Source organism: Talpa europaea (genome assembly GCF_964194135.1).
Source record: "Talpa europaea genome assembly, chromosome: 6".
In the NCBI taxonomy this organism is placed as follows: domain Eukaryota; kingdom Metazoa; phylum Chordata; class Mammalia; order Eulipotyphla; family Talpidae; genus Talpa; species Talpa europaea.
Genome location: NC_140072.1, coordinates 15,477,590 through 15,502,810, shown reverse-complemented (window position 1 = coordinate 15,502,810; position 25,221 = coordinate 15,477,590). Strand labels below are relative to the sequence as shown.

General features: G+C 45.1%; 1 protein-coding gene across 1 annotated transcript in view; it reads right to left on the bottom strand.

The window, feature by feature from the left end:
* PLB1 (phospholipase B1) overlaps positions 1-25,221 on the bottom strand; it is a gene marked incomplete at both ends in the record, with an annotated part of 133,960 nt that overhangs the window by 75,989 nt on the left and 32,750 nt on the right. The window contains one exon of the mRNA XM_084236028.1: positions 1,614-1,665. Coding sequence (XP_084092154.1) covers positions 1,614-1,665 — 52 coding nt within the window. The remainder of the gene's footprint in view (positions 1-1,613; positions 1,666-25,221) is intronic.

The following is a 25,221-nucleotide window of genomic DNA, read 5'->3' as shown; positions in this document are numbered from 1 at the left end:
CCGGTCACGCCTGCTGCTCCCCTCAGCAGTGTTTTCTGTCTGTCTGCCTGTTCTGCTCCCCATTCTGTCTCTGGTGAATCTTCTCACCCTCTATGACTCTGGCCTGTACCCCAGTTCTTGTATAAATAAATCTTAAAAAAATAACAGACATTGGTAAGAGTTGCTACCAAAAGAACGTCTTTCTTCCACGTCTTTCAATGCCATCTACCCACCCCTATAAAATCAAATTTATGGATTTTTTAAAAAGTGTATGGTGGGAATCTAAAGTTGTGTAACCACCCAGGAAGGCAATGATGAAGGCTAGTCACAGGGTGAAACACTGGCAACAATATCAATGTCTAAAGGAGGGAATTACTGTGTAAATTGTGGGACACTATGTAGCCATTAAAATCAGGCTGGAAAATGTAATGACTATGATATTCAATATTATATTGAATATATAATATTGGTTATGAATGTTATAAAAGGTATCTACATTCCATCCCCATTTTAGGACATTATCAAACACATGCTTTCAGAAAAAAACATGAAACTATGTCATCAACAGTTATTATCTCCAGGGCTTAGACTAAGGATGGTTTTAAAGTTTTTGTTGACCCGTGTTCTCTGATTTTCTATAATGAGCATGGGCTGTTTGTGGAACAAAAAGTGAACTTTCATTTTGACTTTTAGGGGGCAGCAGGGTACACTGGGCTGGGAATCAGGCACCTTAGATTTCAGCTCTCACTACCTCTGTGAGCTTGGACAGCCACGTGTCTTCTTGGGACTTCAGTTTCCTCATCTGTAAAATTCTGGGGTTGGCTTCAGGACCTCCAGGCTATTTTCTAGACTCTTATGATTATTCCAGCAATCCTGGAGATCTCTTGTGAGGGAGAAACCAACCTTACGGAGAAGCTCAGGCAATGACCTGGCTTTACTGCCTGAACTCTTATGAGAGGGTGACAGGCTGGGACAGTAGAGACAGTGGTCATGGCCCAGCACTTGGGTAGAGCCAGCTTGGCAGCAAACTGGTTTGTTTGATACTTGCCCATAAGAAGAACAAAAAAGGTGGGAGGCTGCTTATAACAAACTCATATGAGTTATTGGGTAGTATCTGAAATGCAGGGCCCCAGAGTGTAGGATACCGAGGCCTCCACCTAAGACCTGGAATATTAACAGCCATTGACACCTCAACAGTGACAGCCAGAGGCTTTGACTGAGCCTCTGTGCCAGGCACATCCACTACCTCATCTAATTCCCCTAAACTCTGTGCTGCAGGCCCTTCAATTATCCCCATTTCAGAAATAGGAAAACTGAAGCTCAGAGAGGTTAAGTGCCTTAGCCAACATTCCACAGCTAGTAAGTGGGGAATTCAGGGTTCACACTTAATCCAGTCTTATCCTGGAACCCCAGTTCTCAACCTCCTCCCTAGCAAAAAGTCACTTAGTCGGACTTTGGGCAGATGACAGAACGTAAAAAGTGGCCCTGTGTTTTAATGGCCTCTAAAGGATCATCACAGCAGGACATTTCTGGAAAGCCCAGGTCACACTAGGTGCTGAGTTCAGAGTGCAGTGGCCAGAGCAACAGGTGCCAGACACAGGGTGCCCTGACCCCAGGGTCAGAGAGATTCTTACCTGGTTTACTTTCATGCTCTTCACCAGTTCCATGGCCTGAGTCTGCAAGTCTCTGCACAGAGGGAGAGGAACAGAGAGAAAAAGCAGAATGTTGCTGAGGCTGGAAGCTAGGCCCTTGTCCCTCTGAGCATGGTCCCCAGGCCTGAGGCCATAGCGCCCCTGCCTTCTGGAGGGTGGACACTGAAAATTAGGCTCATCAGATAGACTGAAATCAATGCAATGCAGGAGGAAATGCATTTGATTTTGATTTAATGCAGACCCCTATTTTAAACTTTGGACTTGTAAGCCCGATCCCCCTCCCAAATACTCCTGCATGTATCTTCAAGATCATCAGGTGTCCATAGCCCTGGAAAGAGCCAGAAGACACTTACATAATTCCATTGTGGGGCACCACTTCTCTTTCAGGGACACACTTGGGCCTCAGGACAGAGGGATTGAAATATCTGATGACATCTGAAAGGACTAGAGAGAGAGGTGCTTTGAGGTTGTTGCCTTGACAACTGCAGGGTTAGGGTTAGAAATACTGGGTGAGGTGCCAGGGTGGCTCCCCCTGTTTCCCAGCATGACCTTCACATGGTGAATGGGCTCTAAGGTCAACTTCCCACAGCAGCAGACCCCCAGGAGTGAACTGAGCTAAATACTAGCATCTCTCAAGTATTAGGCCAGGCCCAGCACTATACACTTTACTTGTGTGAAGGGGAAACTGAGGCTGAGAGAAGCTAAGCTTGCCACCGAAGCTCTCATGGCTAACAGAAGCTGCTGGGACTTGGATCAGAGCTCCAGATGCCAAAGCTTTTTACTGCCATGCACTATCAGCTCGTTAGGGAAAGCAGGGCTGGGACAGGACTTGGGAAGGCTGCCTCCCAGCCCCCCACCTCCCCCTGAAGAGTGACAGCAGGGTGGGAAAGCTCTGGGGAGCACACAGAGCTCATGTCCCAGAGCTGACAGCCAGAGGACCGCTAAAAATAGCGCTGTCACCAGCAGTTCACTGTCTTGCTTCCGCGAGAGGAGAGGGCAGAGCACCGAGGAAAGTGACATGGGGGTGATGCCTCCACCCCCACCCTGCCTCCCTTTCTTTTTGGCCCCATCCAGAAATGCCTGGGGCTTTGTGGGAGCTGAATCCAGAGGCAGGTGTAGCTCCTCTGAAGGTGGCTGCCATTCTGGCTGACTGTGTGGGGAGCAGGGCCAGACGGCAGGAGACAGTCACTCAGCCTTGTCAGCGGGAGCACCCACCCAACTCGTGTGCGACTGGATGTCTTGATTCTCAACACAAATAAGCTTTTTTAACCCCTGGCCAGCTTGCAGAAAGAGTCCATTCCCACATGTGGTGAGAAAACAGAATTCAAGGGCAACTGAAGACTACAAAGTGGGGGTGTTGGGGGGTGTAGGTGGCAGTGAGGCACTGTGAGTGTCGGAGCTAGGTCTTTTGGAAAGATTGGCTCTCCAGATCAAAGGTATTTGTATTGTATTGCTTCTTTGTGATCAGAATGACCTAAGATCGTCTCACGCAAATCTGCCTGTCATTCCGGCCTGCCGGCAGCCTACTCACAGGCCCGTGGTGAAGTCCCTGGCTGAACTGACAGGGCCCCAGCCACCTCACATGACATCGAGCTCCACTGCAGTGTCAGCTCAGCAGAGCATTTGTGATGCAGTCTGAGTCTCCTCACTCTCATTAGGAGGTGAAAAGTGGCTTCCCAGTTCTTGACACATGAGCCCCAAGCACAGGTGATGCTAACAAGCCACTAGGCTAACTGAGCTGGAGTTAAGGGACTCGGGTTGCAGGATGACTTAATAGAGTCATGAGGGACCTCTGACAGTAAATGAAAGAAAAAAAAAAGACAAGCAGGCTAGAGATAGCATATTCATAAGCATGTTCACAGATAAAAAGATTCATAATGATTTTCTCTAGAATGTGGGATTACAATTTTGTATTTTCTTCATTTCATTTTCCTGAACCCAACTGATATATTTTACAAATGCGAGTTACATAAAATGAAATAGACTGGGTCTTCGCCTTGGGGGTGGGGCAGGGAACTGTGTTGGGTTTCCCCAGAGAAATCCTTAAGTCAGCCCTGGGGTCCTGCTGCGGGGGAACCAGGACCCTGGCCCAGCCACTCCCCACCCCTATCCCCTACTTCCTAATTTGAAGCCCATGCCCCCTGGCTTCTCCCTGCTCAGAGACCCTGGGATACACTTCTCACGGCCTCCTTTCAGTGCGGCTTTTCAGTCTGTCCTCTCAGAATGCCTCCCGCTTCTCTCCACGGGGGAATTCTCCTCCCTGACCAAAATGCTGCTGTTGGAAGGGATGGGGACAACTGGACTCTGCTGTGCAAGCTCGAGGCTCACCTGTCACCATGTGCTGGCACACCTCCTGTGGCCTCTGCCCAGTCCTGCAAGTGAGTCAGACGCCAGCTGTCAGACATGCGCCACCTACCATCAGCCCTTCCCTCCGCTGCTGCGGTCAGTTCCACAGGATGCTTTGACACGGCCTTGCTCTGGTTCGGGACTAGCCCTCCTGAGCCAGAGACACACCGCAGGTGGCAACAGACTTGCCAAAATGGGGTGAACAGCTCTTTCCAGAACCCCGTCCCCATCGCTGGTCTGGCCCAAAGCTGGAAGGGGACCCAGGCCCACCCTGCAGAGATAGGTGGTGGGATGCATGGAACCCACACTCAACCTTTCCCAATTTTCCTCCCTTATTCACCCAGAGGAGCCGGGGTATCCGAGGACACCAGAGTGTCAGCCAGGGAGCTGCTCTCAGCTCTGCCACCTGCTCCAGGGAGCCGGAGCAAGGCGGCGTCTGGCTAGCTCGTGGGTTCCCAACAGTGAAGCAAGATGAGGCCAGGTCACCTCTGAGGCTCCCTCAGGATCTTGCCCTGGTTCCACAGTACTTACCATTTGAGCTTCTGCTCCTTGTAGACTGATCCTTGAAACTGGAAAAGATATGCGGTGTCAGCCAGCCAGCAGGTGAAGGCCACGATCAGTCCTCAGGAGAGCCCGGCTGCCTGTTGGGCACCCCTCCCCCTAAAACAGGCTCCTCCCCCCGTGGCCCACGCAAAGGCCACATCCAGCAGCTGGCTTTGCAGGGAGGATAGACTGCAGGCTTCCTCAGAAGCTTGTAGGTCAGAACTCAGAGCAAGTGAAGGGGAGGATGGTTCCCTCAGAGTAGAACAGGGTAGGAGAACTCAGATTCCAACATATTCTCAGACTCCATAGCATTCAACATAGAAACAAAAAGCATGTTTTGTGGTGACCGTCCACGATCTAGTTTGTTTTGCTTATTGTCTGTCTCCCCAGTCTAGAAATATAAGCACCATGGGGGTGGAAATTGGTGTCTTGACTCTATTCCTAGGACTTAAAGCAGTGCCGACACCTCATGAGTATGCAATCAGTATTTCTTGATCAATACTTTTTGAATGACTTTCCTCCTGGTAAAATGTTGGAGAGGCTCCCTGGTTGCAGGGTTGCAGATGAGACCATGGCTCCTTAGCTGGGAATCTTGTCTTCCAAGTATCCTGGGACGCTTGGAATTGTGCCCCATGCATACTAAGCATTCTGAAAGCATTAGCTATTATCAGTAGTATATATTTGCAGGTTCTGATGCTAATTATCTGTCTTAAAATTCCTAGCAGGCCGTCTGTCTCCAGGTGTGGTGGTGGCAGTTAAAACCACACTCCCTCACCCCAGCCTGCTGCAGCTTCCCTTCCAAGAGCCTCTCTGCCCATACCCACCCACTCCACGGACAAGCGGTCTATGAACTGGTCACCTCTGGACCCTCTGGGGTGGGCAGGTGGGCCCTGATACTCCTTTAAGTAGCATGGAGTCCTGTACCCCTCAATAAGAGGCAGTTTGAAAGCAAAATTTCCAAGAAAGGTAACAAGTTAAGCAGAGGTCACACTACATTCGAGTTGGAGATCATCAACACAGAGGCCAGACAGGGAAGGCAGGGAGCAAAGCAGGGAGGGAAGCAGGACTCCTGGGGCCAAAGCTAAGCAGGCAGATCCAACCAGGGGATCCGCGGCACAGCAGGGCTCTGCCTCAGAAGAAGCTCCATGGTGAGGAAGACAGGAGGGAGGGGAAGGCTGAGGAGAGAACATGGGAGTAAAGAGGAAAGTGGGGATGAGGGAAGGCCAGGTGCCCCCGCATCTCCCCTTTGCCTGCTGCCTGTCATTTCTCTCCACATTCTGTTGGCTGAAAGTCTGAGGGCACTGAAGACGCAAAGTCAGGGGGCATGGGCCCTGTCTTTAAGGGATTTGGGGTAGAGGGATGTAGCCTCCCAGCCTGGAAAAATGTCTAAGACAAGTCACAGACAGTCCACTGCAGCATGGCCCTACTTAGATTATACTTCCCTACCCCCTCTATACTGAGGTGGAAGAGGTGACATGGATGGGGGTCTTCAACTTTTTATACTATATACATGTGTTTGGACTGTTTCCTACATTGAACATATATCACAAGTGCTATTTTGAAATTATGTTGTATGAACCTTTCTAATTTGATCTTTAAAGTTCTATGAGGAAAAGAGAGTCCAGAGCAATTGCACAAGTGCTAACTACAGTCACAGGGAGCTAATACACAGAGTTAGGGCCAGAAAGCCCCAGGGACTTGGCGCAAAAGCATCACAGACTTGTTTCTTTTTAAATTCACAGTCTCCCATGGTTTCCCCTGGCTTAATGTGCTTTTTTTTTTTTTTAAAGGGTATCTATCTTTTTTTTTTTAAGATTTATTTATTTATTTATACAAGCACTGGGTAGAGTCAGAAGCACAGGAGGGTGAGAGAATTCACTAGAACCAGAGCAGAGAGCAGAACAGGCAGACTGACAAAGTACACTGCTGAGGGGAGCAGCGGGCGCAGCAGGAGAGGTCTATGCACCATGTGGGACACTTCCCGGCAGCCAGGGATCGTACCAGCCCTGCAGAGGCTGTGGGCAGCTTCGCAACCCAGCGCTCAAACGCTGCGCCAGTTTAATGTGCTTCTAAAGGGGGTACAAGGTCAAGGCTGTCTCAGAGCAGAGAGAGAGGACAGCCCCTCCCAGGAATTGTGCTTTTGGGGTTTACCCTGCGGGAGGCGGTGCTTGCAGAAGCAGTGTTCTGGGGCTGGGACCACTGTGGACTGAAGCTGTACTGTTCCTTGGGCCTGGGGCTCACAGGAGGAGAAAGGGTGAGGAGGGATAGGCAGGAGCCGTGGGGTCTGAATAATTCATGGATGGGGAAGCTTTTACAGCGCTGGGATAGCTCTAACTTCAGAAACCCAACTTGGGGAGAGATTTCCCAGCAGTGAATTTCCGTGCCACAGTGGAGGAGCAGGAGGGTCACCAGCAGGTGTCACACAGTCTGGGCTCTGCAGTGTGACCCAGCTGCAGCGACCTTGGGGTCCACAGGCACCACATGGGACTCCCTCTCTCACTTAGCCCCATCTTCCCCTTCACCTCTTTCTCCCAGGGGCAAATCTCCACTCTCACCCTCCTCTACACACAGTCACAAATCACAGGGCACCTCACGACTCCAGCGGAGCAGTTGGAATAAAACAAGGACTGGCCTGGCTGGGTTAAGCCAGCTTTCTAAGGCAGTTTCATGCTTCACTCGTGGCTGCCACAGAGGGTGGATCGGTGGTGAGCTGGGGTGCAGGGAGGTGGCTGGCTGGGCTGCGGGGGCAGGAAGTAGGACTCCAACAGGGCCAGGGGAGGGCCCTACTCCCTGGGCCACCATTAGAAAGAAGAGGTGGAGGTGGGAAGGGACTGCTGCAGGGAGGGGGTGTCCAGTGTAGGAGGCACAGCCAGGAATACTGGAAAGTGCTCTGTTCTCTGGGTGATGCTGGGACTGGAGGGGTGTCAGGGAGAGGGGAGGTGTGGGGGAGAGGGGAGGGGCCTAGAGCTTGGCTAGGACCAGGCCTTGTGGGAAGTCAGGTCTGGGGAGTCACACGGCATGTGTTCTGCTCTCCTACTCTGCTCTCCAGACCCCCTCACCCCTGCTTATCTTTATCTTCTCCATCTTTATCTTCTCCCTTTCCATCTTTATCTCTTTCTCCTTCACCTGGCCATATAAAATGCACCTGTTAAAATGTGTTAGTGAAGATGGGTATGTTTTTAAAAATAAAAACAGGCATTTCCCTCTATTTCTTAAATAAAAAATTTAATACATTACTAATAAAATATGGTGTCATCTTTGACTTAATTTATCAATGGTTTAAATTAATAAGGAACTTCAAAAGTTTTCTCACCCTAATGTAAAAGAAGGTATATATGTGATTAGAAAAAAAAAAAGAACCAGAAGTCCCTGGGTTTTAGTGTTTCTCTAACTCTATGTTCTTCCTCCCCAAGCGGAACCTGGTACCTAGGCACTCCTTCAGGGGGTCACCAGTCCCAGCCCTGCCTCCCACCTCTATCTCCTGGAAATACTCACTGTTTCCATATTGCCAATGGTTGCCACAAATTTAATATCAGAAGGTTTCAGAGAGTGGACTGTGAAAATAAGAACCCATGTAAGGAGGTCAGGTGTACATTCCCCATGATACCCCCCACTCCAGCCTGTTGACAGCTGCTGGGGTTGAGTCTGTCAGCTGTGGGAGTGAAAAGCTATGGAACAAGCATTCGGGGAGAGCCAGGGAACTTTGCTCAAAAGAAGCCCCTGCCCACAGACACCGCACCACTAGCTGGGCCAGGATCTCCCAGACACTGCCTATGGAAGGTCACTTGTGTCCTCTCTCACCTGGCCTTTTGGCTTCTTGCTTCCCTCTACCCCAGGCTCTGCATTCTGGGCCACCATTACTAAGCAAGGGGAACAATTTATTTATTTTTTTAAGGGGAACAATTTAAATGAAAGCCACCTGGGTACAAAAGGGATCATGCCAGCTTGAAGACTGCCACTCGAAGCAATTGCCCACACAAACTTCAGGTGCAGGCTGTACGCAAATGGTACACCATGGAGACCCTGGACCACTCACATTTTTAGAATGAAGTCTCCCTAGAAGCTACTGACATATTCCTGTTCATATTATGGCAGCATTAAAGATAAAACTACTAGAGAAGTCATCTTTTTTTAAATTTTATATATTTTTTACATCCTTTTTCATTTTTGCACAATGCATGCATTTTCATCTTGGTTACATTCCCCATACAATTCCCACCCCCTTTATTTCAACCCTAATCCCTCCCTACCTCCCCCCAATAGTGTGTCTCTGGTTTATAGTTGCTTGTTGATTTTGATTTTTACTTTATTATTATCATCTTTTTCCTGGTCCCTTATTTAGGTTTTCTAAATTCCTGCTATGAGTGAGACCATCCAGTATTTTTCTTTTTCTTTCTGGCTTATTTTGCTGAGCATGATTCCTTCTAGCTCCATCCATGTTGCTGCAAATCGCACTAGGTTATCTTTTTTGATTGCTGAGTAATATTCCATGGTGTATACATACCACATCTTACAGAAGCCATCTTAAGAACTACATAAGTTTCACTGCCCACATTATTTACATAATGGAATAGTAGGAATTTTATGTGTAACTGGAAACCCTAGTAAGTCAATGCAACACAAACATAAATAAAGTCATTGAACACAATCTATAATGCAGCCACTTATAGTATAAAGCCAGAGAAGTCAAAAGCAACATTCTGAACAGCCCCCTACTGAACACACCGAGCCCATTATAGGTGAACACTCACTAGAGGAGAAGCTGCTGTGGTCTCATTACAGGAATAGGGAAGGCAGGTGAGTGACCAGCTCCAATCCACAGCTCCCAGGTCGTGGTCCACCCACAGGGAGGTGGCCCCTAGAGGTGGCCCCTAGAGGTGGCCCCTAGAGGTGGCCCTCACCCAGGCAAGTCACTATTGGCAAATTACCTCTGGGTGGTGTGTTGGGGTGAGTCCCTCCATAGAAATGACTGAGGGGGGGATATAGGAGGGGTGCGGGAGTAAGGATGGGGAAAAGGGAGGCCTCAAACAACTGCAAGGTGCAGGAGGAGGAGGGCTAGAGCCTCGCTGGTCACAACTGAAAGAAGATGCTGACTTCCTGACTCATGACTTGGGGTCACATACCTGACTCAGATGGCACATGGGATCCTAACTTCTTCGGGTCACATGAGAATGGCAAATTCTTCAGTATCATCAACTAAAACCAAACATCAGAAACATCAACTGTCTTGTATGGAAATATTGCAGGCCCTGAACCCTTGGTGGAGAAATGACCATGTACTTGTTCTATTCAGTCTCAAAATCCAGAAGCAATGGTGGTCCACAGTCATGTTCTTCTAACTCCCCACCCAGTTCACTGAGGACAAGGGGACGCGGGTCTGCTGACAATGATCTCAGCTGGTGGTAGGTAAGGACGGCCCGAACAGTGGAGTGGGGAGGAAGGGATACAAATTTGCATGAAGACAATGTCCTGGGTATGGATGGTGGCGACGTTTGTTCACGTACTCAACACCACTGAATTATGTGCTCAAAGTGGTTAGATGGTGAATGCTATGTTAGGGATATTTTACCCTAATTAAAAAAAAATCATTAAGAAAAGACCTAATGCAAGTAGACTGAAAAATAAAAACTCCATTTTGTGTTATTATATTTATTTGTATTACCTACTTTCCTTCTAATTTTGATTATTTACACAGAAGTGAGTATATGAAGCATCAGGTTTATCTGTGCCAGAAATGGGGTGACCTTCGGAGTCTCCCTTGTCCTCACCAAGTCAGTGTGTTCTAGGTTTAGATGGGCTACTGAGAGCAGAGGCGGAACTGGTGACCAGAGCTAGGGCCCTCCAGACGCCTCAGGCCTCCTCAGACAATCATTCACTGCCTCAGTTTCGTGACCCACATGGGAGACTGGGACAGGAGACCATATGTCTTCTCCCCAGAAATGAGTGGAAGGGAAATCAACAGTGTTCAGCGCACAGTAACTGAGGTGCTTGAGCACATCTTGCTAGCACCAGGGGAGACAAGCTAATTTCTTTTGTATTCCTGATGGCAGGAAGTGAGAAGGCATGTTACTCAACACTTTTCTTGTGAATGTTCTGGGAAGAACCTACCCAGATGCCTTCAGATAACCCCCAGCATCTGCTTCAAGGTTCACAAAGATAACAAATCCATTTATAACACGTTGTGGACACTTCTGGGAACTGCCTGCTTAGTCTGCAGGAATGATGAGCCCCAGATTCATGGACATGGACAGCAGGCTGCCCCTGCTCTGCCAGGCAACCCAGCTGTTGCTGGGGGGAGCTGCTCATTGGTCCACTGTTTTAAGGCCTCAGGGAGGGACTGGCCAACTTGCATCAAGACTTGGACTTACCCACTATAAGGGACCCCTCAGGCTCCCCCCACACACACACTTCCCATTGGGACAGAGCCCTCACCTTTGGCCATTGTTCCTCTTCCGATGCGTTCTCTTCAGGAGACCCTCCAGCCTGGGTGATCCCTAAAAGAAAGCAAATACAGTCCAGGTTATTTAGATGGAATTAACTCTCATCCAGATTTGCAAGTTTCATTGACCTGCAATTACCCTTCATTTAATGCTCATGACAACTTTATGAGAAATACTATCATTTCCACTTTACGCACAAGAAATAGATCAAGAAAGGTTTTGTGATACTCCAAAGGTGACACGGTTAGCAAATGGTGATGACAGGATTTGAAAAGGGACATCAGACTCAACCATCAAGCTAAGTAAGTCACAGCCTAAGATCTAGACCAAGTGTGGGTACATTTTCTGTAACTGTCAGATAGCCAGTATTTTAGTTTTTTTCAGACTGTCTCTGTGGCAACCATTCATCTTTGCAGTTATAATGTGAATGCTGCCACAGACAGTAAACAGAATAAAGAGAATGAAATTTGAATTTCATATAATCTTCATGTGTCATGAAATCCTCTGAACTTTTCTCAAACATTTAAAAATGAAGAAATCTTTATGAATCTTGACAAACTAATTGGCAAAAGACCTAGAATAATCAAGAGACTATTGAATAGACAGTCACTATCCATCTTCAAGACATACTAAAAAAGCTACAGTCATCAGAACAGTGTGATACTGGCAGAAGAATAGACAAATATAAATAGAATGAACCATGAAACAGGATAAAGTTCAGAAATAGAGCTACATAAATGTTGTCAACTAATCTCTGACAAAAGAGAAAAGGCAATACAACGGAGAGAAGATATTCTTTTTAACAAATGGTGCTGGAACATCCAAACACCCACATAAAAAAAAATGAAAAATGTAAAAATCCTTCTAAGTTAACAAGTAATACCAAAAACAGGCAGAAGGCTGGGTTTGCCAACCACTGCCTGACCTAGACCAGAACTGAAAATAAGCCATCAAGGTGCAATGAGAAGGCGGCACATCTGGTGATCAATAATAGCCTTAGACAGGGTCTGGGATCTACCTTTACATTTTACCAGACTGGTCACTGCTGGCACAGCCTTCTCACTGAAAGAGAAAAGATATCTGTGCAACAATCTGTGAAACAGGTTTCTCTGAGATCCGTCATCCCAGCTGGACAAAGCTGTGACACCCACAAAGGGCCATCAGATATCTGGCCTTGGAAGGCCATTCTCCCTTAGGGCAACACCTTTTGAGCAGCCGCTTTCCACCATGCCCCTGCCTAGCCTCCACACATAGAGATGCAGATTTAATCGACCTGGGCTGGGTCTGGGAAAGCTGGCACCAGCAGTTTTTAAAAGCCTTTGAGTGATGTGCATGGGCTTTTAAGGTCAAGGCTCTAAACTCTTCGAGAAAACCCAAAGTATGTTAGCCTAATACTGTCCAGGGGTATCCAACTGCAGCTTATACTCTCCTAATTGACAGATCTGCTTTATCCTTTCTCGTGTTTAATGTGTCTTCAGCATGATTTTCCACCCCTGCTTGGACCTTGACCAAGTATTTAATCTTTCTGAACCTTGATTTCCTCACCTACAAAATGGGGACAAGTCTGATTCCCCTACCTTATCACAGGGCGTTTGTGAAGACAAAAGAACGGGAAAGTACGGTGGGGCAGGAGAGGGTTGTACACACATGGGGGGGCTTGTGTCCCTACATGAAAGGAAGGCGCTTGTCTGGGGCACTGGTGGGGACTGTCAAGGTCAACACATGTGGACTTAAGGTCGCTCCCCTGTGTATATTAAATTCTTGGACTCTGAAAAGTGTAATATCCTCTCAGCAACCTTTGGGGTATGTAGAGGCAGGATTTATGACCCTGTTGTTGAGACTTTCACAGGCTCAGTGAGGCACGGTGATGTCAGTCAGCTGACAGATACACCAGCAAGGCGATGGCAGGCCTACGCAGTGGGCTGAGCTGCTAAGCCAGCAAGGGGAAGGTCCAGGTGAGTTTTTTGTTCCTTCTGTGGTCTCTGCTGGGAATGCCACCTTCTCTGAGTGGTAGTATCACCCTGTGGTCATCAGCACAGGCGATGGCCATGCATGGTGGTTAGGGACTTTCCAGATTCTCTCTGGCAGTTTTGGAAACTCATCATCTAGAAGTTGTGTCTGCCCAAAGGTTGATGGTGTTAATCCTGCATCACATTTTGGCACCCTCATGATAAATCTAGACTGATGGGTGAGAGCAGTGGAAAATCCTGGTCTTGCAGACATGACAAAAGAATGTTTCCATATAGTTGGGACTTGGGCTATAGAACACCTGTAATAAGCTTTTTATTTATTTATTTTTTTTTAATTTTTTTTTTTTTAATAGAGGCATGTTTTTTATTTATTTATTTGTTTGTTTGTTTTTGTTTATACATGCACTGGGCACAGTCAGAAGCGCGGGAGGGTGAGAGAATTCACCAGAGCCAGAGCGGGGAGCAGAGCAGGCAGAAGGACCGAAGTACACTGCTGAGGGGAGCAGCGGGCGGCAGGAGAGGTCTGCGCGCCATGTGGGACCCTCCTCCGGAGGCCGGGGAGCAGCCGGGGATCGAACCGGCGCCGCAGAGGCCGTGCGCAGTTTCGCAACCCAGCGCTCAACCGCTGCGCCACTGGGGAGCCCTGTAATAAGCTTTTTAAATAGTCTTTTTATGATTTACTCTCGAGACAGATAAAGCAGACTAGGTTAAGGAGCATTGCATGCCGTATAAGCCCTTCAGACCCCTGCTGACCACCAAAAACCCAACACCACACACGCCCTGTCCTGTGAGAGAGGGAAGAACACCCTAGGGAGAATCCTAATAGGAGAAAGCAGACTCCACATTGACTTGAAATTTCCCCCTTCCACTTCAGACAGGAAATGCCTCACTTTTAGATTGCATTTTCCTCAAATTCCTCATGAGGGCGAATTCCTTCCAGAACCAAGAAAGAGTCATCCACAGCAGAGGGTCCACGGTGAAGGTGCACAGGTGGTCCAGTGTGGCAGGCCAGACCCCTGCTCCTCTTGCACTAGTATTCCCCACCACCACTCCCAGTTCTACCTCAGCCACTGTGGGTCAGAACTTTAAAGGGGCTCAAGCTGAGTGCAGCCAGTGGCAATGATTAGTGAGCTCCAAAGGAGGTGGAGACCTCATAGTCTCCCCATCAAAAAGTTCTCCCCGCCCCAGACACAATTGGGAGGTTCACTATGAAAGGAGACTTGCCAGGACCATTATTTCTCAAAGAGATGCAAGAGGAAATGGTTGTGTAAGCCCGGATAAGAACACTCACCATTTCAGGGTCCAGCAAATTCCTGTGGGGACCCTTTGTGAAAAAACAAGCACAAAAATTGACCAGTGCCTATTTTTTGACTCAGGACCTTTTATATCTGAAGCTAGCAGATTCAGCTTGCCTATATCACCACTGGCATCATGCCACCCCCCTGCTTACAGAACCTTTAATGCCTCCCCTTGTCCCACTACAGCAAATTCACATTGCAGGCTTGCTGTGTGACCTTGGGCTGGTCACTTAACCTCCAGAGGGTTCAGCTATTATAAATGGAAACAAAATGAATTATATGAAAGCATTTTAGAGATGTCTTTAAACTGAGACCCTCCATCATCTCGATCGCTCTCCTTGTCTTGGGAATTAAAGTCCTTTACCTCAGCCAACAGCAACACGACACTGCAGTTCAGCAGGTATGTTCACTGCTCCTCAAACCCACCATGTGGGGCCCCCACTTTGCCTTGGGGTATGCTGTTCCCCCACCTGCACACCTTGCCTGTTCCACTGTTTATCTTGATCCCCCTCATGCTTCAGTGCTCAATTGACTTTTGCCTCCCACGTGAAACTTCTCCAGCCCACGTTCATCTTTCACTTCTCTGAATCCTGTTGCTTTTATTACAGTTTCTTGCACCTATTTTGGTACTTAATTCTTTCCCAGTGATTTTATGCTGATCAGTTCTCTCTCCCCAGAGGACTCCTTACATTTGGTTGATTATCTACCAGCCAGGCTCAGGCAGGTTCAACCCAAGCTGGGCACACAGAAAGATGCTCAGACAGGTAACTGACAGTAGCAAAAATGCAACTTGATGAAATGATGATTGACAACAAAGTCCTAAAAATCTACAAGGTACAGATGATATTCCAGGAATGCAGAACTCCTGAGCCCTTAAAGAAAATTCTATGCCTGTACTTGCTGCTCAGAGCAGAATTTGGAGGAAGCATGTGAGTTGGAGTTGGGGTGGGACTGGAGAGCCAGGAATCTGATGTAGAGGAGAGTCTCACACCAGAGTTTCAGGGGTGGCTCTGACCCCATCTAGATATGTGACTCCAGCAAGTCACCTCCCTTCTCTCATTCGTGACTGGAAGGACTTGGGTAACCAAAAGTTCTCCGCAGTTGCTTTCTACTCTTATTTGAAAGATAATACTTTCAGAAGGCATGACCGGTAACCTCCAGGAAGGATTCTAGGCCTTTGCAAAAATGTTGGCTGTCTTTACCTGTTCTAATAAGAGGGTTTCTTCACACATGGAGTCTCCTCAACTTTGCACCAACAGGCCTGGCATGGGTCCATTACCAAGGTGATGAGTTTTTATTTATAAGAATGATAATCTTGTGGGGGAACTGACCCATTTCAAGGAAGGGAAATTCTAGTGAAACTGTATTTTATAAGAAACAGTAATTTCCAACTAACTTGCTTTAGTCAGTTGCATTTTGGGGATAATGATGCTCCTGTTTTCTATGTGTTGCATTTTTGAGCCCATTTTAAGGTTTAAACAAAAGTTCAAGTTTGATTCTTTCCTCCCTATGGCTCTACTGCAATGCAGGGTGATGGGGGAAGGCCCTGGCTCGGATTGTCTCAGGACTGTATTCTGACTCCTGTATCTATTAACTGGATGAAGGTAGGCAAATTATTTAACTTGTGAGTCTTGGTTTTTCTCATCTGTAAAATGAGGATAATAGTATATCCTTCTTAAAGGGAAGTTGGTATTTACAGACAGAGCTTAGCAGGGGCTTGGCTGTTCTAAGGAAACTCACACCATGAATTTAGTTTGAAGGATCCTCATATAACTTCATGTGGTTTCCCCAGTGCCTCAGAGAACGATGTCTATAGTCTCTGAACACAGGCCTTTTTGTCCTAGACCTCAAAGAATCACACAAATAATTTAAGGAGTCAAAGCACCACACAATAAAAAAATAACCAAGCATATAAACAAATGAGGTGTCAAAGAGCAAGAATAGAATAAAATAGGGAAGAAATAAATCAAAGACTTTGGACATTGGCATTACTGACAGAATATAAAACTACGATGCTTAAAAAAGATAAATTTGAGGGCATTTATAGGAACACAGAATTATTTTTAAAAGAAGCATTGAGCTAATACCATCCACAAAAATAAATTCCAAATGGATTAAAGATTCCAAATGGATTTGCAGATATAAGTCTTGCAACAATATATATAAAATACATAGCAGAAAACTTTGGTGATACATGCCAGGATATCAGTAATAAAGATATTTTTGGTGACTCAATCCCTATGACAAGGGAATTAAAAACAAAAATAAACAATTGGAATTACTTCAAGTTAAAAAATTATATAGCAAAAGAACAACACAAGACAATTAAATAGACACCCAACTAAACTCAAGAAATAATAGATAAAATTTAATGTAAATTAAATTCTAAAAGGCTATCATCTAACTAAGTAGTGAAATAAAGACTAAAAAAGGAGAACAAACTTATAAAGAGTCAGTTAACTGAGTTCACCACATTAGTAGATTTTGTATTTTGTATTTCATATTTTGTAGCAGGTTAAATAAAATTCAACAGCTGCTCATGATTTTTTTTTTTTAAATAAAAACATTTTAGCAAACTAGGAATAAAATAGAACTTTTTTAATCTCTTGAGGAGTTTCTAAATAAAAGCCTGCAGCAAATACTACCTTGATGGTGAAACATTAAACACGTTCAGTTTGAACTTGGAATAAGATAAGAATGACCCCAACCATCTCTCCCAAGAACGATTGTAATGGAGGCCCCGGTCAGCACAGGCAAAAGACATAGAAGGGATACAGGCTGAGAAGAGGGCAATACAACTGTCATTGACAAGATGGGGTATATAGATATTTTTTTAAAAAAAAACAAAAGAATATGCAGAGGATGACCTAAAGTTTACAAGTTTAATTTAGTTCAAAATCAATATGTAAAAATCAGTTTTATTTCTATATGCCAATAACAAACACTTTTCAAATAAAAAAATAATGCTATTTGCTACACAACAAAAATATCACAGACCGAGGAACAAATTTAGCAAAAGATGGGCAAGACAACTCAACAGAGAAAACCATAAAACTTTGAGAGGCATTAAAAACATAAACATATGCCCATGGTTGGAAGACTCAATATTGTGAACCAATTTGATTCATAGAATTCAAAGCAACCCCTATCAAAATCCCAACAGGTTTTCTTTGGTAGAAATCAACAAGTTGAGAGTCAAATGCCTATGAAGTTCAAAAACAAGTCATCTCTAAAGAAGAAAAAACAAAGGCTTTTCCCAAGTAATAAAATGTTCTATACAGCTACAGAATTAAGACACCATGCTATTGGCATAGGGATAGGCAAAGGTATTAAAGCAAAAAGGAGTTTTGAAACAGAATTCATATGAATATCAAATGAGTACCAATTTGAATACCAAAACATGACAATGAACATATGAATCCATATTAATGAATATCAAAAACACACTAATTCAGTCTACTCTTGAACAATGCAGGAGTTAGAGGCACCCACCCCAGGCAGTACAAAACCCACATGACTTTTGACCTCCCCCAAAACTTAACTGCAGTCATTCCTTGGTATCCAAGGAGGACTTATTTCAGGACCTCTACCCTCCAGCTCCTCAGATACCAAAAGATACAAGGATGCTCAAGTCCCTTATAGCCAGTCCTCCATATCCAGGGACTTAGCGTCTGCCTGATTCCACCAACCAATATCCGGAGGCTGGCTGAATCGGTGAATACAGAATCTGTGGACAGAAAACTATATAAGTGGACCTGCACAGTTCAAACCCCTATTGTTCCAGAGCCAATTCACCACTCTATAAGAGTGGTGGCTCTTCAGAGGGATGAGAAAACTGACTTTGCAAGCAAGCTTACTAGTAAGCTTTTCAATAAATGGTGCTGAACCAACCAGGTATCTTGCTTGGGAAAAAAAGTATCTAAAGTTGGGTTCCTCTCACACTAGTCACAAAAATCAACCCCACAGTTATGGAAGACCCAAATGAGAAAAGAAAACTTATAAAGCTGTCAGAAAGAAATTTAGGATATCTTCATGATCTCAAGGCAAGAGAGGCATTCGTACAGAAGATGCCCAGAGCACAAACTCTAAAAGACACAATTTAAAATCCACATACTGCAAGTGGGAACATATAAGTGCACAATGGAACTCTGACACACACCTCTGCAGCAGCCAGCCCTGCAAACCATCACCTCCTCCGTGGCCCTCCACCCAGAACAGTGAGGAGTTGGTCCATGATTGCAGTGGCCCTATTTCTGTTTCTGGTTTCAACTAAGAACCAACTAGAGAAAGTCAAATATACCCCCAAACACATCACTTAAGATGTCTCTCTTCTAACCTCCCCTCCCCTGCTTCACCACTCCAACAACCTGCAATCAGCACATACCTAAGGCTCCCCCTGTCTCATCAGCCAGCTTTCCCATGGTTCTGCCTGCCTTGGAGTCTCTTCCCAATGCAAGCGACGTGGTTGACTCCCTTGCTATCAGCCAACTGGGCAAACAGCCTGTTTATTCTCATTCAAGGGGTTTCATTGATTTCCACAAAATAAAGAATCTCTCTTCCCAATATATGCAAGTCATTAAGCTGTACATCTTAAACATACAGTGTTGACATGAGTTTCAGCTCAGTGATTCAAAGAAAAACAGAATTTTCCATCTAAAGTCTCCATAAAGAGAACAGAAAGACAAGCTTCAGAGTAGAAGATGAGCTTGTGATACATATAACCAGCCACTGAGAACAAGAGCACAGCATGTATGAAAATCTCCTTAAAATAATTTGGGTGGGGGGGAGACTTGAACAGGCACTTCACAAATAGTTAATAAAAATGAAAAATAGAAAATGCTTTTTGGTTTCATTAGCAATGAGAAAATGCAATCACTCTGTGCAGTAGGCATAACAAGCATTAAAACAAGGGGACCTTGTTATAACTAGGGCATAACAAGGGCACCTCTTCAACCTGCACCCTGCACACTCTGGCCTCATATTTGCCTAACACCTGAGGCTCAGAGAGGGTGACTTATATAAGGCAAGTAGCAGAGCTGGTGCTTGGACCCCAGCCAGGCCCAGGCCTCTACCCCTACCTCATTCTTTCCCTCTGGCGGCTCCAAGGCAAGTGTTTTCCTGTTGAGGGCGAGGGTCTCTCACTTGGAGGGGGTAAAAGATAATTTTCAAGGCCATTTTCAGTTTAAATGATTCTGTCTTTCTGAACAAAGCAAAGAAGGGAGAATCAGGGAGCAGGAGACTTGGGGCAGAGAGGGTCGCAGAAGAATACAATCTTCTCAGTCTTAGCATCAGGAGAAATCCAAAGCCCGGCGAGGAGCCCACTCATTCACTCCGAGTCAACAGGCAAATCATAGCACTGAAGAGTGCGGGCAAGCCCACAGAACTCAACCTGAGATCTGCCTTCCTCGTTGAGCAAAAATAAAACAAACCCCTGAGAAAAGAAAGGCACACTTACCTGGCCCCAGCAGCATCAGCGGCCCCAAGAGCAAAATGCATCGCTGAAGCCCCATGACAATGCCTTGGGGTGTGGCCAACCTCAGATGAAGTGCTGACTCTCTCATGTCCACTCTGGTTCTCCTCTGGGGTCTGACAGTGCACGACTGTCATACGTTTCACTGTGTTCACTTCTGGAAGGGGGCAGTGGCCGGCTGTAAATGATAAATATTAACACTTAGGCAGAAGATTTCTTAAGGTAGACAAAAATGAGTAGATGGTCTAAACAAAGGTACCAAAGCACCAGGCCCGCAGAGTCCCCTTTATATGGCTTTCCAGGATGGTGGTACCCAGAGTACTAGGACTGGTGTGCTGGAAGGAGTCCAGAACTGTGACTCCCAGGGGGTGGGGTAGAATCCCACATTGCTCAGAGGCCTCTTGAACCAGCAATAAAAAAGCTCAGTGTGTGCTATTTCTAAGAATCCACAAAGGGGTGCTAGACCAAGTCTCAGCCACAGAGCCCATGTGAGGGAAGGTAATGTTTTAGCAAACCTGTTTCAGCTACATATGTTGATGTAATATGTACTTTTTAAAAAATATTTATTTATGCATACAAGAGCTGGGGTACAGGCCAGAGGTGTGGGGTGTGTGTGTGAAAAGATTCACCAGAGACAGAGTGGGGAATAGAACAGGCAGATTGACGTAAGTACACTGCTGAGGGGAATAGGCCAGTCAGGAGAGGTCTGCTGTGACACGTGTGTTGTTCCCTGGCCAGCCAGGGGATCAAACTCATGCTGCAGAGGCTGTGGACAGCTTCATAAGTTGCGTCTTAACCCCTTGCGCCACCAGGGAGGCCCTAATCTGTAGTTTTGTGGGGTTTTTTTTTTTTTTTTGGTGGGACCCTCGCTGGTGGCCGGGGAACCAACCAGCACTGCAGAGGCTGCGGGGAGCCTCGCAGCCCAGTGCTCAACCGCTGCGCCACCAGGGGAGGCCCCCTAATATGTAGTTTTTAATGAGTCACAGAAAAATATTTGAAAACTATTTCCCAGAGTTGATAAAATCCACCGAGAAATCCCAGTTTTCAAGAAAAAGAAATGTTTTTCCCTCTGGCTAAAGATGCAGCTAGACCAAATTCCCTTGTGCTGGGCAGTGCCCCTTCTCAAGGCCAGTGAGCCTCACTGGAGTGCCTCTTGAGTCCTGAGTTCTGCCAGCATGGGTCCCTGCAGCTCTGCAGCTTATTCAGACAACACATACATTGCTTGAAAAATTAGAAATTCTTTCATTGTCCATCAATAGGGGACTGGCTAAGTTGCGGTATTGTCACTCAACAGAATACTCTAGAGCAGTGAAAAAGAATGGGGTGGACCCACACCTATACTAACCCTTTTTGGGGAGTAATGGTAAGTGAGGCTACAAGGTATGTATGGTGAGAGACACTTTTTTGTATAGAGAATATAAACAAAAAGCTAGCCAATAAAATACTGTATTTTTCCAGCAGGAAGCTATTTACACACACACATATATGTGTGTGTACATAACAAAAAGCCTAAAAGGATATTTTAAGTCTGACCAATGGTTATACCACCACTACATAAGGACTGGTGGTTAAAGGGGTTAATTGGTGGCTAAAATTTTATCATGAAAATTTTATTTATTGCTTGAACTTGGAGAATGTATTCCCGTGTTACAGTCATGTGTCGCCATCAACAGGGATACTCTGAGAAATGCATCATTAAGTGACTTCATCATTGTGAACGTCACGGGGTGTCATCACACACCTAGAGAACATGGCCTACCTACACACCCAGGCTGGCATGTGTGCTTCATCAGTGTCGTTAAGGGGTACATAACTGTACCAGTGTAATTAGAAATTCTTCTTAAGGGGGAAGGAGACTAGTTAGGATCTCCTAGGTGATATATTCACTTAGACTGACACCCAAATTCTGCTACTTATGCAAGGAGTCATTTGCCTTTGGGAGTTTGTTTTCCCATTTCAACCTAATATGGTAATAATATCCTCTCCACGGTTGGGAAAAGACTCAAAAAAGTCTCGTGAGAATCTTCCTCTCCAGTAGAGGGAGGAGGCCGGGTAAGAGGGAAAGTGTCAATCCTCTGACCAAGTGGTTGGTCCTGCCAACCAATCCCCAGCCTTAGGTGACCTGGGAACTTTCTAAAAGTAACACCATTAACATAAGACACCTATTTCTGCTCTTAGCAAGTTACCCAGCTCTTAGCCAGGGTCACAAAAAAAGGACAAATATATATTTCTTATTGTAAATCACAATATACACAGGTGTCAGAAGACCCCAGGTAAAAGAGCCTCAGAGGCATGAGAGGCTCTATGTGACCATGGACTCCCCCACGAGGGAATCTAGCTCTGAAGCCTGCCTCCCTGAGGGCACCAAGGCCGCACGCAGCTGGAAAGAGTCAAGCAGGACCTTCCTTACCTTCCCTCCTGCTTCTCCCCTGCACCTTCCATCCTGAGCAGCCTAACTTGCCCAGAAGGGTAAGGCAGGTGTAGGGAGAAGGACTACAGCTCTTCCTTGGCTTCAATGGGTCAACCGCCCAATAAATTATCCTTTGAAATCAAAATGCAGTTCATCCATCTAACCTACCGAACATCATAGCTTAGCCCAGCCGACCTTCAACTTGTTCAGAACACTTCCATTAGCCTATAGCTGGGAAAAATCATCTACCACAAAGCCTGCTTTACAAGAAAGCACTGTCTTATCGAAACTTGCTCTGAATGTGAAAAACAGAAGGGCCGCATGCACTGGCACCATCAGTGTATACAGCTGAGCACATGCTGGGCCTGAAGGATGTTTGATGCACTGAACTAAATGAATCGCTGGAAGACAGGGATGCTACAGTGATAGTCATCGCTTTCTCTCTCTCCTGATGAGGCTGGAGAATAGCAGGTGGAAGGATGCTGACCCTCGCAGCTTGTGAGCGTCGTGGGATCCCCAGGAGCCTCTGTTGCTGCTGCTGCCCGGCCAGCGTGCTGAGACAGCATCCCGCTGCGTCGCTACCCAGGAGATCACAATCCCAAGGACGGCTTCTATGAACATGTATTGCTTTCGCGCCATCATAAAGCTGACACTGTTCAGCTAAGCCATACGTCAGGGACCCCTGTTTTGTCCCCCATGGCCTGACTGGGTTGGGGGGACATCTTCAACAGAATGGAGCTTGGAGTTTTGATATCCCATAGGGCTACATTTTTAAAAATCTGACTCTAGTCTTTGCAGGATTATAGGTCTAAGAGAGCCAGGTCATAGTTTTATAAACTTTGCATTTCTCTGCGGGCTGTGAGCTTGCAGATACCTCCACGGAACTTCTGTGAATTCCTTATCTCCTTTGCTAAAACAAATTATCATTATCATTTGTTTTGATTTGTTAATTTGCAAGACAACTTTGTCTTCCTAGATCTACTCTGTTTTAGTCATGGAAAGTATTTTATCCCAGCCTATCATTTAATTTTGTCTGTTTTTTTATTGAAAAAATGTTAATTTTGATGTGGACAAATCATCACTTTTCCTTTTTTCTGTTTGTACACTCCCCATTTTTCTACTAGAGGTATTTAACCTCTTTATTTCCCCCCCCCCCCGCCCCGCCTTTGATCCTTTTTCTCGCCCACCTCCCTCTAAACCTCAGTCTCAAAGAAACTTCACTTTTCATTGTCACAGCTTCCAATTACTTTGCTTCTTCCTTGGATTCCCTCTATTATTCAGATGTGAAATCTTATATTGGCCTGTCTCTTTGACGTTCTAGCCATACATAATTCCCTCGAGCTCCTTCCATTTTGCTGGAAATGTAACATTTCATCTTTCATTACAGCTGAATAACATTACATGTGGAATATACACCACATCTTCTTTCTCCAGGCCTCTGTCAGTGGGCACTTAGGTTGCTCCCAAATCTTAGCTATTGAAAACAATGCTGCAACAAACACGGCAGAGCACATGCATTTTTTAGCTAGTGGTTTCCTATTGTTCAGATATGTACTGTTCAGCTAACCCTCCACCTGGCTCAAATGGCAGATTATATGGTATTTCCATTTTCAGTATTTTATGGTAGGTCCAGATCACTTTCCAAAATGGCTGCATCAGTTTACAGTCCCACCAACAGTGTATTTAGGGTTCTTTCCCCCCACATCCTCTCCAGCATTTGTTTTGGAGGTGATCTTAAGATGGTCACAGGTGTGAGATAATCTCTCATTGTGGTTTTAACTGCATCTCCCTTATCAAAAGTGATAACAAGTATCTTTTCATATTGTTAGCTCTCTGGATATCCTTGAAGATCTGTCTATTCAGAGCTTCTGCCCATTTTTTAATTAGGTTGCTTGTTTGATCTTTGCTGTTAAGTTAGGTACAGTCTTTGTCTACCTTGGTTATTAACCCCATGTCAGTTGTGTGATGTGTGAATATCTCTTTCCATTCAGTACAATGACTTTTTAATCTGCTAATATTTCTTTTGCTGTGCAGCAGATTTTTTAATTTGAGGTAATCTCAATTATTTATTTTTGTTTTTACCATCCTTGCCATAGGGGTCAAATCTCTAGAGGGATACCTACCATTGTGGTGATGAAATGCATCACTGATGCTTTCTCTCATGCATTTTGGTGTTGCAGGTCTTAGATGCAAGTCTTTAGTCCACTTTGGATTTGTTTCTATGCATGGAATTAGAAAGTGATCCAACTTCATTCTTTTACATGTGTCCATGCAGTTTTTCAGCCACATATGTTAAAAAAGACTCTCCTTTCTCCATAGTATGGTTGTGGCTTCTTTGCATAAATTAGGTATTGATATATGTGTGGACTTATTTCTGTGCTTTCTGTTCTGTTCATTGGTCTGTGTGTCTTATTTTTATTCTAGTACCATATTGTTCTAATTATTGTTGCTTCATAATAGCTTAAAATCAGGTAATATGATGCCTCCATTTTTCTTTTTTCTGGGGATTAGTTTAATTATGTAGGGTCTTTTACAGCTCTATATAAATTTTAGTATTTTCTGTTCTGTTTCCTTGAAGAATATCATTGTCATTTTAATGGGGATTACTTGACATCTATGTATCACTTTAGATAAAATAGTTTGACTATATCAATTTCTCCTATCCATGAACACGAAATATCTTTCCATCTTTGTCTTGTTCTGTATCCTTAATGTCTTGTCATTTTCATTATAAATATCCTTCACCTTCTTAATTATATTAATTCCTAGATATTTAATTTTTTTGGATGTGATTGTAAATGGAATTATTTTCTTACTTTTTTTTCTTGTTCATCTGCATGTAAAAAAGCAACATGTTTTTATGTTAATTTTGTTTCCTTCCACTTTACTGTATTTATTGTTTCTAATAGCTTTTTTGGTGATTCTTTACAGTTTTCTATATATAATATCCACAAATAATGATAGTCCCACTTTTTCCCCCAATCGATTCCTTTTATTTCTTGTTTTCTGTTCTAGATAAAATATCTAGTACTAGATTAAACAGAAGTGGTGATGGTGGGTCTCCTTGCCTTCTTCCTGCTTTCACCATTAAGTATGCTATTGGCTGCAGGTTT